The sequence below is a fragment of the Thermobia domestica genome, chromosome 11, assembly GCF_964235325.1.
Source record: "Thermobia domestica chromosome 11, izTheDome1.hap1.1, whole genome shotgun sequence".
Lineage (NCBI taxonomy): Eukaryota > Metazoa > Arthropoda > Insecta > Zygentoma > Lepismatidae > Thermobia > Thermobia domestica.
In genome coordinates this window covers 70,096,286-70,114,827 of record NC_137464.1, presented here as the reverse complement: position 1 = coordinate 70,114,827, position 18,542 = coordinate 70,096,286, and the positions used below count along the sequence as shown (strand labels likewise).

At 33.8% G+C, this 18,542-nt stretch overlaps 1 protein-coding gene across 1 annotated transcript; it reads left to right on the top strand.

Annotated features, from left to right (window-relative positions):
- Window positions 1-1,285: 1,285 nt before the first annotated feature.
- LOC145663593 (uncharacterized) lies at window positions 1,286-10,472 on the top strand. Its single transcript, XM_081729702.1, has 3 exons — window positions 1,286-1,467; window positions 4,237-4,606; window positions 10,062-10,472. Exons 1-3 carry the CDS (start codon window positions 1,300-1,302, stop codon window positions 10,154-10,156), a joined length of 633 nt encoding a protein of 210 aa, XP_081585828.1. The 5' UTR covers window positions 1,286-1,299; the 3' UTR covers window positions 10,157-10,472.
- The last annotated feature ends 8,070 nt before the right edge of the window (window positions 10,473-18,542 follow it).

The window sequence follows — 18,542 nt, the reverse complement described above, 5'->3', positions numbered from 1 at the left end:
GGTAAATATTACACAAACCAAAGTATTTTGTTATATGTTGTATGACATTGACATGTGAGTGATACCCTTCGAAAAGTTGCTTTATTCTGAAGAGAATGAAGTATGAACCATGAGCCTACGACAAATAGAAATGGCGCAGTTAAGTTTTACATTGTGTTATATATATATCACATAGTGTAAAAAATTACTAAATCATATATGCGTACTTTTGACCTTGTGCCAGATTTCAAAAATTTTTCTCGACTTTAGTTTCCAAGATATCAGATTGAAATTTTGCATACGTATTGTGTACGTAACTACGTATTTTTCCAGTGATTTTCAGACCTCTACGTCATCCCAGGCCTGAGCCCGAAGGGCTCAAAATTTTCGAGAAAGGGATTTTATCGGAAAATTTTCCGGATTTTCCATTTCTAGTGTATGATATGGGCATGAGAGTGGTATCATTTGAAAGGTTGTCTTATTTTGAAAAGAATGAGGTATGAACTATGATCCTACGATAAATCGTAGTGAAACAGTACCTGCTTGACTGAAAGTCTAAAATTTACCTCAAAAAGTGATGATCTTATAAAATGTAGTGAAGGAGACAATATTTAGGAAGAGGTAGGGCTATTACTTTTAAAAAGTTAAAAATTAATTCAAAGTTAATAATTCAATCACGCACCAGGATTACTTTCACTAATTATACAATAAATATATATATAATTTTATCAACCATATATACAGAATAGTTATCGCGATACTCAAGCTGTGTCATCGACATTAAGTGTTTTTAAAAGATACTAAAGGTCAAATTTTCACATTGTTCTGAATGTCTTTAGTGCAGTGATTGAGCAAACTCTTGTAAATGATAATATATTGTGAAAACGGTAAGTAGTGCACATGTCAAGAACGTGACTGAATTATACTACGAAGATATTTTGATGGTTCTAGTAAAATTGGTCACGCATCAAATAGAGTAGGAACGTAACGTAAACACACAGAATAAATTTCGTTAATAATTAGATGTGGTTGTTATTTTAGGAACAACAATATAAAAAGGACTTTGAACTTTCAATTACTCCGATAAAGGTAATTACAAGATTAGTTTATTTTTAATTTATTGATCATTTTTTTTAAATTACTTACTCGTGGGGCAACTATCAACTTCAACATGTTATCACAAATAACATGATTTGATTTTACCTTTCTAAGAGTAAACATAGGGTGGCAACTTCTTGATATCATGAAAAATGCACGTACTATAAAAGAATGACTAAAGGCGTAATTCTCATACAACACAGTTGTAGTTAACCCTAAAGGATGAGTCGCATAGGATTTGTGTGTGTACTTAGTTCTCTGCTGGTGATCCAGCAAGTGGCTGGCCATGGCTACATGTCAGATCCTCCCATGCGCTCATCCATGTGGCGGTTTGGCTTTAACGTCCCACCAAATTACAATGATAATGGACTGAATTGTGGAGGATTCGGAGTAAGTGTAATTCATTAGTAATTGATAATAACAAATCTAGGGAGGGAATAAAATGTAATGAGACAGATTTATCATATAAATAGCCTTCCAAACACAGAACATCGTATTGCATACACACACATATATATATACAAATTTATGAGAAATCGAGAATCAACTTCCTTAATAATGTATTTATTTGTGGATAATGCAATGAAAAGGGATCTTGTTTTTGGAAGGGTTTCAGAGGGAAAACGTCTGAAAATGCGCGTTTTCCAGAACAAGATAATAAATAAAATTAGGTAATAATGACCTTATAACAATAAGTTGGGGAATGCTAATCGTAGCGCTTGATTTATTATTTTGTTACTTTTTAAATGTGATTGGCTAGTTTAATTGTTGAATACGTATTGCAAATTTATTCCAGTACAAGTTGCATTTATTGTGATTTAATTGCGTTTGGTGCTGTTTTCGAGCTGGGAACAGATCACAATTAGCAATAACACCCTTCTCCAGCAGAACAAACTCTAGGTTAATATCAACCCTTTCTGTTGGTCTAGCGGCTAGCGAATGTGGTCCTGGCCTTGATTCACAGTGGAAGAACACAGACACATTAATTTCACAGTCATCTACTTTCATTAATCACCCAACTCCTTTAACCTAAAGGACGTAAGTGTGGGATATTATACAAAAAAATTACTTAAGGCAATATTATAGCATCCATTAGTAATATGGACATAATTTGTGGATTTTCTTGGCGTTCTTCCGTTTCCTCTGATATTCTCATCTCGCCATATCTTTCACAATCACTCACTCTTATTAATCATCCATTAGACTAAATGCCATTTTAATACGAGTTAAAATATTTATCTTCATTTTTACTTGTGCTCATCCAAATCTACGAGTAATCGATTTTCAGTAATATTTGTAAATCATAGGAATCTTTCTTCCATTTTGACACTTGTTGTCACACAGTGAACAGTGTTCAAACTTACCACTTACTTACTACATCTTTTATTTGTCAACTAATATTGCACCAAAAGAACAACTGAAAATTTCTCGCCTTATTTTGTCAACCTTTGCTAGAGAACTGCTTAAGTCATTTTGAATTTTATTGAAAGTTGCAGCAAAAGTTCTTGCGTTTTGCAAGTGGTTGGAAATTTTCGAGTCAAATTCAGTAGTTCAGTATAACTGCTTTTGTTCATATCTCCTCATATCTTCTAATGCGATTCCTAATTTGATAAAATAATTATGTGGTACTAATCAAGGATCTTATAAAATAGAGGATCTGCCCTTACAACAAAATCTTGAAGTCATACGTCACAGTTTCGCCACCCCTACTCTGCCCACTCCGCTCAATAGAATCGCAATGTTTTGAGCCAACAATCATGGCGGAAACTAAAGTAGCCAATCAGGCGTGCCGATGCTCGGTTGTTTTTTGGCTTCATCGATTTAATAGGATGACGATACATATGGGCAGATCCTCTATTTATAACATCCTTGGTACTAATCGAATGTTCTAGTATTTCTTCTTTTCTTTTTCTTTCTTTTTCTACACTTTCATTACGTACGTTTGGTGTGGCAATGTTACTCTCTGTGGATCCTGGCATAAAATCCTATCGTAAAATTCTCTCTGCAGATCTTTGGGGATCACTATCTAAATGAAAATTATTTTATTACTAGTTTTTGAGAAATTTTCAAACTTCTTTCTTTTTAACAATACAAATATGGAAAATATTGTCACTTATCACTTAATGAGCATCTCGTTAGTCATTTCGAAGAATTATAATAAGTACTTTAAATACTGACAAACTTACGGCGCAAACTTCAGTTCGAGCAACCGAACTTGGTTGTAACGTTTTTTCTTTCTTTTTTAAAAACAGTCAGGAATATTTTTAAAGCAATAGAGTTATTTTAATCTAATTATACCAAGTCACTTGCCTTTTAAATTTTGAAATTCTGTAGAAATTTAGAGTGTATACCTTATTAAGCAGATCTGTATGCAGTTTCCCCAACTACTGTAACTTGACAACATATTTAAATATTACTGAAATATTATTGTGATTAAACACTCTTAACCAAAAAAGTTCGACAACTCAATGATTCTGAGTCCACAGGTTTGGGTACATATAATTCAATTATTTGTTCTTCGAATATTTTGATTTAAGAAAAAAAGACTCATTTATGGGTGTACGCACCAAACAGCGAATCACAGAAGCTTAAGTATTGCTTCAATTACGTAATAAGTATTATCATTGAAAAGATATGTTATACTCGGTTTAAAATTTAGGTAGATTCCTGACAGTTCCAAAAGCTAGCGAGAATGTCTGGGTAATAAAGAAGCAGAAATTTCCAAACTTATTTTTCTGTAACAATACAAATATGGAAAATATTGACATTTTCACTTAATGAGCATCTGGTTAATTTCGAAATAATAATTTGATACACCAGCAAATGTTCCTGTTCAGAGTGCTAACTGTCATTATATACTACTTTTCTCTCCTCTGAAATACTAGAAACAATAAAGAAATTAAATCAAGCTATCGTTTCTTTCTTTTAGAGAAGCTGTCTTTGAATTCTATCTTGTAACAAAAATTGTTACCACTGTAATTTCTCCACAGATGCATCTTTAAATTCAGATGCAGAATTCTTCAAATGCAGGGTCATCTCTCCATTATTTGGTTAATTCTAGTCACTAATCACAAAGACACACCAAAATTGTTAATGAAATTCAAAGGTAAAGTACGTATGTACCTTATCAAACTAAATATGAAATAATTTTTCTTGCAGTCTAATGGTGGCAAGTGCGGTGTGTGTGGTGATCCATACAACTTAGCCCGTCCTCGTCCAAATGAAAATGGTGGCAAATATGGACTTGGAATTATCTCCAAAGAATACAAGGAAGGACAGGTGGTTCCAGTGACTCTTACAATTATAGCTAATCACGTTGGTTATTACGAGTTCCGCGTCTGTCCTCTGAGCCAACCTAATCAGCTTGAGGAGCAATCCTGTTTCGACCAACATCTCTTAGAACTAGCAGACGGCTCCGGAACCAAGTTCCATGTACCTGATTCCTCCGGATCTGAGTACACAGTTGAAGTAAAATTGCCAGAGGGTCTCACATGCGACCACTGTGTCCTGCAATGGTATTGGAGAACTGGTAAGTATTATTACCATACATGTATTATTGATATTCTAGTCTGTTTATCTTAAAATAATACTTTACTTCGTGATTTTGTAAACTTTTTACTTTTGTGTTAGGTATTGATTCAAAATTATTACAACTATAAGTATGAGATTTGTTTAGATCTAAACGAAAGGAATTACCTTTGTTTATTACGTCAATTTCACTAAATATCACATACATTATTTTGAATTTGATTTTAATGTAGCTCATATACATGCAAAACATTAATACTTTCGTGGTATTCTTAATTATTTCGTGTAATTAATGAAGACGATGCAATAATATGAGGTGGATAGAGCGCTTGCCCTGATTCGATTCTAATTCATGAAACTTCATCGTTTACGCAATACTATCTGTGGGTTTTCTATTTCCTCTATGAAGCTTCATTGTTTACGCAATACTGTCTGTGGGTTTTCTATTTCCTCTATGAAACTGCATCGTTTACGCAATAATATCTGTGGGTTTTCTATTTCCTCTATGAAACTTTATCGTTCACGCAATAATATCTGTGGGTTTTCTATTTCCTCTATGAAACTTCATCGTTTACGCAATAATATCTGTGGGTTTTCTATTTCCTCTCAGATTGCTTATTCCAACAATTCTTTTATCGATTCTCATCGATTGTCTCGTGGCTAAAGTTTGTACATTTTATACAAGATATCTCTGATTTGAATCCCGGTGAGAGAACATCAAACAGATTACAGTGGTTCAGAAACTACATTGAATTGATAGGTCTTGTCTTATAACCTCATTGATAAATATAAAACAATAATTCAATTCTCCCAACATTGTTCCTTATAGTTAGATTAAATATTTGTCTTCTGCTAGCCTAACATTGCATAATTATGAAACAACTAAAAATTAAAATTCCGTTTAATATAAGAATGGTCTCGCTTACCAATGAGAGATTTCATCAACTTCGTATATTAAACGACACATTTAAAACTCTTTAATTGAGTGGAAGTTTAGAAACGCATGTGGAGTAATGGATGTATAAAAAAGACTTAATCTCAGGGTCGAAAGTATATAGTCTAATTTCTACCACATTTATACAAAACTTTATTACAAGACACTTGTTTGTTTCAATTCTACGAAAAGGAAATGCCTCGGTTGCATGTGTTCAACAAGCAACTTTATTATTATTATTATTATTATTATTATTATTATTATTATTATTATTATTAGTAGTAGTAGTAGTAGTAGTAGTAGTAGTAGTAGTAGTAGTAGTAGTAGTAGTAAACCTAGTATTACTGTTGATAAAGCAAAAGGAGAACTACAAAGTTTTCAGCTTTACAATGACGTAATTCTCTCATAGTACTATCTAATTAGTTCTTAGTTCACTTTCCAAAAATTTACAGTATCATCGTTGACCTTTATTCATTAACCCCTTTAGGAGAATGCAGACATCTTCCGTTGAATGGAACAATATTTCCTAGCGTTCTAATCAATGATTATTACACAGCACCCAAACTCACAAAATCATAGTAATTTCATATACTCGAAATTCGGCATTCAGAAACCTCATAAAATTACCATTGTCATGAAATTTAAGTTTATTCTTAAGAAGTTAAATTAAATGTTTACAATTTGAGTTCTCAGTTTACAACCTGAGAATAATAATAATAATAATAATAATAATAATAATAATAATAATAATAATAATAATAATAATAATAATAATAATAATAATAATAATAATAATAATGTCTACAAATAATAAATATCTGATAAGACAAACGACGTTCTATTGCTGGATTTATTTTCGTCTATTAATAAGAGTATATAACTTTTTAAGGAGATGTGGGTGGTCAGGATTTTCTGAACAACACTGTATACGTATACAAGGCTTTCTTGTAGCAAATGTCCAGGTAAAACTAAAATGCATTGAGACACACTTCACTAAACGACAAACCCTGTACAGAAGTGAGATAATCACAATTTAATTAAATTTACCTTACAGGGGACATCACCCAATTGTCCGGCTCCGATTTCAATAAAATTTTTTTAGCTGATAGAGGACATATATGTATTATTTGTGATGACAGAAATTTTTGACATGGTGCAGGTTTTCTATTTTTTTATAATTTTTAAAAGTTGTGATGTGGTTATTAGAGATTACTGCAGAAGTCCCTTACTAACCTTTGTAAACGGAACGTTAATGAAAGAACAACCATGTAGATACATATAAGGTCTAGGGGGAAGTTGTACGGTGGGTATGATCTTGACTGAAGTCATCTTGAAATCCGCCATTTTGAATTAAGTTTAAGTTTTTAAAATGGGGATAGGGTAATATGATACATCATTTCGGGCTAGAGTTTAATCAGAAAGACAATGGTGAAGCTAGTTTTGAGATACACCCATTTAGGGAAAAGTTACAGGCATTTAATTGTTCAATTACTACGTGCGAAAGTCCCTTACCTTCGCTTCTAACCCGCGTATTAATGATAATAAGTGGATAAAAGCTTCAGTAATACATATTATGCCTCGAGTGAAGTGATAGGGTAAGGGTAACCTTGACGGCAGCCATCTTAAAATCCGCTATTTTGAATTAAAGTGAAGTATGAAAAATGAAAACCATAGCATGTAACACCTCATTTTAATAGCAAATTTTCCCAAAAAGCCAATGGTATGCTTATTTTTGTTCTATAGTTAACTAGTAAGAATTTCGATCCATTATTCGACCCTTCAAATTGGCAACCAGTAACGTCCATTATTCGATCCTTCAAATTGGCAACATTCCTAATTTTCACCGAATGTTTCAAGATTCCAACTGGTACTTTGCAGTTGTTGTCATGGCTCATGTTTTCTAAAATTTATTACATTTTTTAAGATTTGTGATTTGTCATTTCATGAATAGTGTTGGAATAAGCATCCAGCAATCTTTCTGAATTTTGAAGACTTGCCATGTAATTATTTATTTCCTATCCCTGCCCTTCAAAAACTCGTTTACTGACAAGAATCATCGCACAACGAAAGAACTCCAACTTTGCATTCAGGTAATGCCGAAGACGTAGCTTGTATAGTAGATGAGACGAAAAATCAAATGATAATTCACTTCAAAAAGGAAAACGAAAAATGATTGTTATGTAAATCTAGGGTCTTTTGGTTTGTTTTATATGTATTTCTTTATTGTATATTTATTTATTTATTTTCTATAAAAAAATTAAAGCTAGTCAGTCAAAAAAAGTCATTCGTTTTCTAGCGATTGTTGTCGATGATTCATGTTTGTAAGATTTATAATCAGTATTGATCGGGAACTCAATTAAGTTACATCTCTTTATAAACAAGTTACCTGTTTTCATATTATGGTCATGGTACAAACAATGTTTTGGGAACAGTCAAATTATGCCTCTTTGATATTTTCTATCATTGCTGCTGTTCCTTTAAAGTTGTTTTTATTTAAAATATTTTATTGTTTGTCGTTTGCGCAACCTGTATGCTACATTTCCTGATAATTTTGTGTTCGTACTACACCAATTTGTTATAATTTCATTTGTATTTCTTTAGGTCACATAGGTACATAGGTTCTTCATGTGTTCTCGTTTAAAATAAATAATTACATTGCAAGTCTTCAAAATTTAGAAAGATTGCTGGATGCTTATCCCAACACTATTCACGAACTGACAAATCACAACTCTTAAAAAATGTAATAAATTTTAGAAAATGAGAAGTGGCAACAATTGCTAAGTGCCAGTTGGAATCTTAAAACATGCGGTGAAAATTAGGAGTGCTGCCAATTTGAAGGATCGAAAAATGGACGTTACTGGTTGCCAATTTGAAGGGTCGAATAATGGATCGAAATTCATACTGGTTAACTATAGAACAGAAATAAGCATACCATTGGCTTTTTGGGAAAATTTGCTATTAAAATGAGGTGTCACATGGTATGGTTTTCATTTTTCATACTTCACTAATTCAAAATGGCGGATTTCAAGATGGCTACCGTCAAGGTTACCTTTACCTTATCACTTCACTCGAGGCATAATATGTATTACCGAAGCTTTTATCCACTTATTATCATTAATACGCGGGTTAGAAGCGGAGGTAAGGGACTTTCGCACGTAGTAATTGAACAATTAAATGCCTGTAACTTTTCCCTAAATGGGTGTATCTCAAAACTAGCTTCACCATTGTCTTCCTGATTAAACTCTAGCCCGAAATGATGTATCATATTACCCTATTCCCATTTAAAAAAACTTGAACTTAATTCAAAATGGCGGATTTCAAGATGGCTTCCGTCAAGGTCATACCCACCGTACAACTTCCCCCTAGACCTTATATGTATCTACATGGTTGTTCTTTCATTAACGTTCCGTTTACAAAGGTTAGTAAAGGACTTCTGCAGTAATCTCTAATAACCACATCACAACTTTTAAAAATTATAAAAAATAGAAAACCTGCACCATGTCAAAAATTTCTGTCATCACAAATAATACATATATGTCCTCTATCAGCTAGAAAAATTTTATTGAAATCGGAGCCGGACAATTGGGTGATGTCCCTTGTTAGCTCTGGGAGGAAGGGGTGCACCAATTCCCTGGAATTATGTCTGGAAAAAACATTGACTTATGAATACATATATATTCTTTTATTTTGAGGAATTTATTTTTTATTAGTACAATACAACCGTGTACAAGAAAATTAAGATGCTTTAAAAGTAAAATGAGAGGGTCAACCGGGTGCGGACTCTCTAAACTTCGTAACTCAAAATACATTTGTACTTTTTCTTAATAATTATATATACTTGTTTAGAAAAACAAACGGATTGATGTAGACTAAAGATTTGATTTTATGTTTCATTTTTACTCTTTTCTCATAAAAACAATAAATTCTGTAATTTTTATTCGGAGAATACAGGTAGCAATATTTTACAATTAATCGTTTTGTAGGATGTAGAATAACACCTGTTTGATACTACATAGACGTAATATTGTATCCCCCCCTCCGAAAAAACTTTAGACGCCTCCCAACAAAACTTTCTGGGTGCACGCCTGCAAACCACCTTTGGCAATAAACAGAAGCCAACATATGAATCGGACAGTTGTTATTTCGGTGGCCACTAACAATGACAATATGGCCATTGGGAATTCCAAATAACATTAGAGTACAGTACAAGTTCCTTGATACACATAAGATTACATCTATTAAATTGCCACTAACATGCGCTTTTCTTATGTTCTTCTATAAAGCGATCATTGTGCAATTATTTCTTAAATTAACACTAACATTTGAAGTAATTAATATATTCTTAGGTAAAGATAATTGATACAATAAGATAAAGGCCTATTTGTAACGATTTGGGAGGAAACTATACAATATCACGAATTCGAAAACTATAATGTATTATCAATTTTGGCTAAATTTATGAACATTTCTTAGTTGTGTTTATATGTTTACCTTTACTAAGATATTTTCATGTGTGTTCTAGGTACCTTCTATGGCCAATGCGATGATGGAACTTGGGCTGTTGGTTGCGGACCTCAAGAAATATACTACAACTGTGCTGATATCTCCATTTCATAGAACTTAAATTAACACTCTTACCCTTTAAAAGCGTAAAATAATGTAATGTAATCAAACTGATTGTTTGACGTTGAACATAAATTACAAAATATCAGCAAACAATATACACTACAGCTTCTTCCCAAAGACAAATGCTCAAAGTGTAGAATTTAAGATAATTATGAAGAACCAGTTTGGTAAAATTAAACAGAAGGAAGTATATATACTTAGCTCTTGTATCATTTTTGTGTAAAAAAAATTTACATTCCAAAAAAATTATTAACTCTACTGCTCTTCAATGTTAATTTCACATCTGTTCAACAGAATTAGAAATAAACAATTCTCACCAATGTTCCCTAGATTTTGTTTCTCTCCAGCAGAGAATGTTAATAAAAAGAAAGAAAGAAAGAAAGAAAAAGCAAAACATGTATTGAATATTTCTAAGGATTTCGACGGGTTTACTGCTCTTTTTCTCATTTACTTTTGTTCTCCAGTCTGCAATTTGAGAATGAGAGTTAATTTAGGTGTTAAAAGTGCAGGACGAGAGCCAATTCAACAAGAATGAAATAAAACCTTTCAGTTTAACATCCAATGATTATGCTCTTGAGGCTAATGAATGATGAGGGAAGTATTTGTGGAATGAAAGTGTGTGAGTAAACGGGAGTAGGCCTACCTTGAGAAAACTCACAGACTAGATGTTGTCCACCACAAATTTATTTGGCCGGATATCGAATCGAAAACCCCACGCACCAGAGGAATATGCTCTACCATTTAACCACCGGTTGCCCCCCCCCCCCTTGGAGAGCCAATTGGAGTTGAAGAGTAAAAGAACCAGATAGTAAAAGAACGTTCGAACTTTTAGAGTAAATGTGTTATGAGATCAGAGGTAAATACAGAGCGTTCAAAAAGTCTCTATACACCTGAATTGTCACATATTCGAAGCAACGAGAAAATTATTTAACTCAAAATTTATTATATTTTGTGGCATAAAAGCACTATGTACAGGGCATAGCATATACACACACATTTTCACAGCAAATTTTGGAAATGTCCCCCATGAGCCTCCAAATGTCCCTCACTCCCACGATTCAGGTGTATAGAGACTTTTTGAACGCTCTGTATAAGTGGAAAATTTCGGAATATCAAGTATGCATACTCATATTACAGAAGACAAATAAATAATAGGGAGGAATGTATATCCATCCCTTGCTTAATAACAAAAAGAGGCCAATAGTAACGTTAGTCCGACGTGGCCAATTGTTGCCAATTGTGTCTACATTAGTAATTATGCGCAACTACATTAGAAAAGAAATAGTAATAATACAGTACTCCTTCCTTTCCTTTAGTCAAATACACTATCCCTGTCAGTGTAAAAAAAAAATGTCTAGTACACTGTAAACATATATTATAATATAACAAATTTTATATTTCTAGTTTAAAATCAAGATTTCTTAACTAAATCGATCGCTCGAGATTTTTTTTGTCCGTTGCTTTTGAAACCTATTAAATTGAGATCTCTAGAACTAAAGGATGAGTGAATGAATATGCGTTTGTCAATGATTTCTTTTCCTTCTGACGACAAGAATATTTCAAGTAAATAATAATCATAATACAAGGTACGGACAACTTTCTGTCTCCAATTTCTTAAACTAAATCATGTCGTGTTCCAGTTATTAATGAAACACTTTCCTCTGAATTACGAACAGAATTACAAGACGTTTTCTGAAAACTTCACCAAAAGAAAATTTATCCCCTAAAATAAACTACCCCATATACATTTTTATATAAGAAATTACTTACGCCATTTCTTAGGGTTGTTAATGAAATATTTGTCGGTAAAATAATAACAAAATAACCACGATTTAAACAAGTAAAAAGTGTTCGTAAAAGTAATTTGATCATAAAATTTTAGTAAATTTTGATTACAAACGCATAGGATCTTTTAATAAAAAATATCTGGGATTCCATTTGCTAATGTAAAACACAAATTTGATATCTCAGAAAACAGTTATCTGGTTTCAAGAATGGTTGATCTTTCCAAACAGAACAGTCTCATAGTTTTGAATTTATGAGTGAATCTTAATTACTTTAACTTTTACAGTGCAAAGATTTTAATATAATTCTGAAGACAATAACATTTAATCTGTTTTTCAATTTTTATCGCCAATATGTTCTCATGGCAAACAGCTATTATACTTCTAGCAAAACAAAAATATCTTTATTCAAGCATCTGATATATTTACCAAACAAGAATGTCAAATTGGGAATGAGCAAAGTAGAAAGGATAGAATGTCTGTTAAGGAGTTTATATTCTTTCAAACTTTATGCTAACAAAGGGAATGCGTGAAATATTGAAACGATAGGCTGGTAGTAAAGAAGTGCACTCATGAACATAGATTTAGATTTTTGTAATTAATAAAACAAATTCCATTTAAACATAAAGATACTAAATAATTTCAACTTTGTTAGAATAAATTTCATGCGCTAAATATTGCAATATAACGATAACATACCGACGGTACTTTGCAGCTACCCCGTATCTCAAAACAAAACACTACTTTAGAGAAGAAAGAAAAGTTTGAAAAAGTTACAGATTAGTTGAACGCCAGCAACTTTTCTGATGGAGAAGCCAATTACGATAACAAACTGACCTCTCGATCAGAAAAGTCGCTGACTTTTAACTAATCTCGAACTTTTTCAAACGTTTTATTTCTTCTTTTGTCAAGATTTTTTTAAAGATACGAGGTAGCTGCAAAGTACCGTCACTCATTAATGTAAACACACTTACTGTATATCTATCTATCTATCTATCTATCTATCTATCTATCTATCTATCTAGAGCCTGACCTGCTGTATACGTACGATTACGAAAAGCTACGCAATACTAAAGAAACACAACCCTTACAACCAGTGGCGTATTTAGGATTTTGTTTCGGTGGTACTATGCACAACACATGAATAAGCAATACATATTTCCTTTTGGGTGCCAACAAATTTTAATGAAGTTGTGTATATAACAAATTTATTTCTGGGGGCTTATAGGGTCCACAGGGGGTCTTAAGGGTTAGAAATCGCATGCTGTACGAGTTCGAACTGGGATCAAACGCCACTGCAGCAGGGCGGAAGATATGCGTTGCCTTTTGTGAGGGTGTCGTGACTATGTGGACAGTGCAGCGGTGGCTTAACAAGTTAAAGGGCTGTGACGAAACACTTGAAGACGCACCACGTGACGGAAGACCAACATATGTACAAAATGATCTTCAGGCAGTAATTGAGGCGAACAGTGACCAGGCATGTGAGGAACTGGGACTACGATTCAGCATGAATGGAGAAACCATTCGGCAGCACCTCCAAAAACTAAAGGAGCACTACAAGTTGGATCGATGTGTTCCACATGATTTGACTCCGGGCCAGAAGGCAACGCGAGCAGACACCTTTTTTTTCTGTCTCGTCTGAAGAAGGAGCCATTTCTGGACAGGATGTTGACATGTGATGAGAAGTGGGTCCTGTACAAAGCTCCATGTCTCCGTCATTATTGGTTAGCATCCCATAAACCGGTTTCAAAACAGTCGAAACCATCACTGTACAAGAAGAAGGTCCTCCTGTTTATTTGGTGGACTACTCGCGGCATCGTGGATTGGGAACTGCTGCCAGCTGGTCAGAATATCAATGTAACTGTGTAGTGTGTTAAAAAAAAACTGAAAACCCTGGAACGAGCACTTCTGAATCGCAAAGGGGTCCTCCTGTTACAGGACAACGCTAAGCCCCACGTGGCTAGGATGACCCGGGACACCATTCTATGCCTTGGATTGGAAACACTATTGCATCCGCCATACTCCTCGTAGATTGCATCATCTGATTATCACCTGTTTCATTTCTTGGACAGTCACCTTAGAGGACACCAGTTCAAATCCCTAGTAAAGGTGCAAAATATACTTGATACCTTCTTCGCTTTACGACCCACCAAGTTCTACCGCGATGGAATCTATGGCCTTTCAGAACGTTGGCAGAAGGTCGCCGATGCTTATGAGGATTATTTTTGATGTTCTAGGTATCCTCATCCGCAAAAAAAAGTTCGCATATACTGTAACTTCCACATTTTCATTAATAACTCGCTTTTCTGACTATATTATCGCTTCTTTGTGCTTTCCTTAACAAAGCAGTGTAATAACGCATAATTATTTATTATTTTAGAGAAAAAATAAAGCAAAATAAGAAAATTATAAGCAAAAAACCTTTAATCTTATGAAACCTTAGTGTGTCAAATAATTACACGAAGAATATCCCGTGGGAAAAAAGAGGGAAAATGACACAGGTATTAGGAAACACTCACTAACATGTGAAGCTATTGAACAGAAACATGAACTGAAGAGTCAACTACGTATTTCTGCGTTTAATATGCAATTCACACTTCATGCACAGTTCCAATATGCAAAATCAGTCAATATCTTCAGTTGAAATTACTGATATAGGGAGAAAATGACTATTTAAAACTTCAGCTGTGAACGTGCGCTTGGAGCGATATATGAGCATTATTACAACAGATTCTTTCATGAATTGTCTCGGTGGTCAAGCGTGTTTAGTAGTGTTCTTGAAAGTCTAGCATCGGAGGGCGGCAGTTCGAATCTGCCACCCGGCAGTTTTGATTTTTTTCAACATATGGAAACATTTCTTTAAATATAAAGTTCTGCTTTGAAGTGCTTGAAAAAAAAATCAGATGAACTATCACGTTTCAAAGCCTGTTACATTTGTTCACCCTGTCATCATTTATATACGAAGACGCTAAAATGAGGAACGTTAACATTGTTATAATGGGAACAACTTTCTGATTTGAATACTAACCTTAAATCACACGTCCAAAATGAAAATTATTCATGTTCTGATACCTATTGTAATATACAGGTGTGTATATATAGAGAAAGAAAGAGAGAGAGAGAAAGTATGTGAGAGAGATAGAAAACAATATATGCTGTAATTTTAATTACAACGTAAAAAGTTATTGCAATTCATAATCTGGATTTTTACAAAGTGATTTGAACGCTTGAAGCGACTTAATATTCATAAAGAATCTTTTTCTTGAAGTGTCGCAAATAATCCGATGCTTTGTAATATGTGCCAAAGAAATAAATGCATGTTTTAAACAGGATAGTATCGTCTACCTTTCGCTTCAATTGATGGTATTAAATAATGTTGAGTTGATTTTAACATCCCCTTCAGCATCGAGGCTATATGAGACGTTTACCTACTGATTAGCGTGAAATCCGAACCACATGAGCTCACGCCGGGAATCGAACCGGGTCTCTTACGTAAAAGGTGCGTATGCTAACCGCTTAGCTACGAAGGAACTCGGTATGAAACTAGAATAGCACACATTACCCCATATTATTTCACCGAAAGATTTCTGTTTTATGATCAGTTAAAATAGTATTTCTGGACACCGTAGCGAAAAATGTATTTGCTTTTTCAAGTAGTGTACGAAAAATACAAAGAATAAACACAGTAGAAACGAAACCAAGAAATGAATTCAAAGTAAAGTGCTTTGCCTCTCTCGAATAAATCACTCAATGTATTACAAGTGCATATCTCGTGCATTTCCAGTAGAATTGTTAAAACGCGCTTGCTTTATAACTTGGCTGTGTGGTCTAATGGCTAGCATGTGTGTCTGTGGTGTACAGCGTACCGGGTTTGATTCCCGGTGGGAGAACTTTTGGAATTTTAAATGTTCTCGACGTGTCTGTGTTTGTGTCCCTATCATTCAAGGTTACTGTAAAACATGTATAACCGAGTAGGAAATATACAGAAAGTACTGATAAGGGGAAAATAGACTTTGGTAAGTGAACTTCGGGGCCGCCTTTCGCGACGTAAATTAAGAAGAAAATAAGTGGGTTTAGCGAGGCGCTTGAAATTACAGTAATGATTGACGGTTCGGTTCCCAGTCCGGTTTTCTTTCAATATAAGGATATTTTATTTTTTCTAAATGCAACGTTACATTTTTAACATTTGAATTGGTTATAAAAACAAAATCAGATAAACTGTCAGCTTTCAAACCTCTGTCACTTTTATTCACCATCTGTTTGTATACGAAGATGACGCTATGGAAATGCTAGCACTACCAAAGTTCAAATAGATTTCTAAGTTAATATCAAATTGAAAACACACGCCCAAAATGAGAATATATGTTTCTGCTTTATATGTATAGTTCAATTATACCAAACAAAATCCTCTATCCCCATTCCCTTTGGCGGTAGGGGTAACTTTAAAATTTTAAAGTGGGACCCCCATTTCTTATTGGACATTTCGATTCTCCAGAAAAAAGTGACTGATTTCACCCAGAATTGAAAACAATTCCTTCACGGATGGCACTTTAATCGATACGGGAAAAGGAGGGGTAGCAAAACGTTATGAAAATGTTTTTTGTCAGATCCGTGCTCTGTGGTCATACAGTTAGCATACTGGACTGCACAGTCAGAGATCCTGATGTCAATTCCTAGTAACCCTAGGGGAACACCAAATGAGTACATAACAAGTAGTGACTATTTTCATGAATATATGCATCATATAAAAATCGCTTAAAGTTTGATACTAAGATATTATTATTATTATTATTATTATTATTATTATTATTATTATTATTATTATTATTATTATTATTATTATTATTATTATTATTATTATTATTATTATTATTATCTTACATATTACTTGAGGTTATAATTAAGAAGACCTAGGCGCAGATGGGAGGACAATATTAAGATGGATCTCGCAGAAATAGGAATACAAAGTAGAAACTGGATCCAGTTAGCTAAGGATAGAAGTCAGTGGAGAGCTTTTGTGAATGCGACATTGAACCTCCGGGTTCCATAGGCCATAGAATTAGTTAATTAGTTAGGAGGGTAAGTGTGCCTAAAGTCAGCCGTCTCCAGTAGTCAGCCATTTTTCAGTAAAAAGCATATTAAATAAACATACAGTAGCTTGTTATCAAACAAATAATCAACTACAACTTAAATCAGAGCTCCAGTATTCAACCTCATTTGTTCTGGCCTGGTGTGACTCCTCGTGGCAGAAAAGAAAAATTATCATTTGAGGTCTGCTGATGCAAGTGAGCAAAGTGCGCATTTTGTTAATAAAAAATAAGGAAGAAGCTTTACTTCAAAGTTAAGTTAAAATTATATTATTGTAAAATAGTACGAGTTATTGCTTTCTTCTATACATGAATGTATCGTAGCTTATTAAAAATTCGTGGTTTATGATACAAAACAAGATATTGCGTAGAAATAAGGGGGGCTGACTACAAGTTGCATTTTTGATAACGTTTTCCGGTAGTCAGCCATTAGGAAATGACTCTTCACTTCAATTTCCAATGGTCAGCCCCCCATTACCTTCAACGGACGACTACTGGATACATATACTCCAGTAGTCATCCACTTATCATTTATTCAATTTAAATGACACATGACATACAACTAAAACACTTAACTAATACGTAGAAGACTTTTCTAACGATTTAATGAAAAAGTAACTGTTATGATGTCACTAATTGCATCATACAAGTATAATACAGTTTTAAAGTACGGGACAAAATTAAACGATCGAAAATGCCATTAAAACTTATGACGATGTTGGTCGTTTATTTTTGTCCCGTACTTTAATATCAGTCTGGTATTGTAACCATTTCAATTCTTGTATTTTTCTAGAACTGAGGGGAAAAAGGTTAAGGATTTATGGCTGGTCTGAATTATTTCTCTAAAATTTAAAAAGGACAGGTAATGAGTATTTATTTTACCCTAAGCATACGCCCTACATAAGCTTTGGGGGCCCGGGCCCCCCGGCCCTAGCAGGATCGACGCCCTTGACCTTGATCATAGCTTAGTCTTTTAATCTAAGGTAGCTATGAGGAAGTAAGGGTTATCCATATCTAATTGATTTATTTTTTTAAATTACTCCGCACAATGTCGCGTTTCTGCACGTTTTTAATTCCAAGGCTGCAATTGCTCTTCAACTATTATTATTATTATTATTATTATTATTATTATTATTATTATTATTATTATTATTATTATTATTATTATCTGTTCTTATCTGCTCTGTTCCTAGAGTTGCCTGATTGCCGAAACAAGACAGAATAATCATAAATATTTACATTCTAACTCACTGTGAGCGTGAGGAAAATATGTCTAACAGTTTAAGAACGCGTGATTTAGCGTTTCTTTCAACCAGTCCAAAGACATCTACTGGAATAGACTCAGTGTCAGATGTTTTTGCAATCAGGTGCGTTGAGGATACTCTATCCAAAGAGTCTTCTTATTCTACACTAATGAACACATATACGGCTATTGTTCTGTCCGAAGAGGATCGATCTGCTGTCAGTAGATACTTGCTAGTGAAATGCTCGATATCTTAGTCCTGG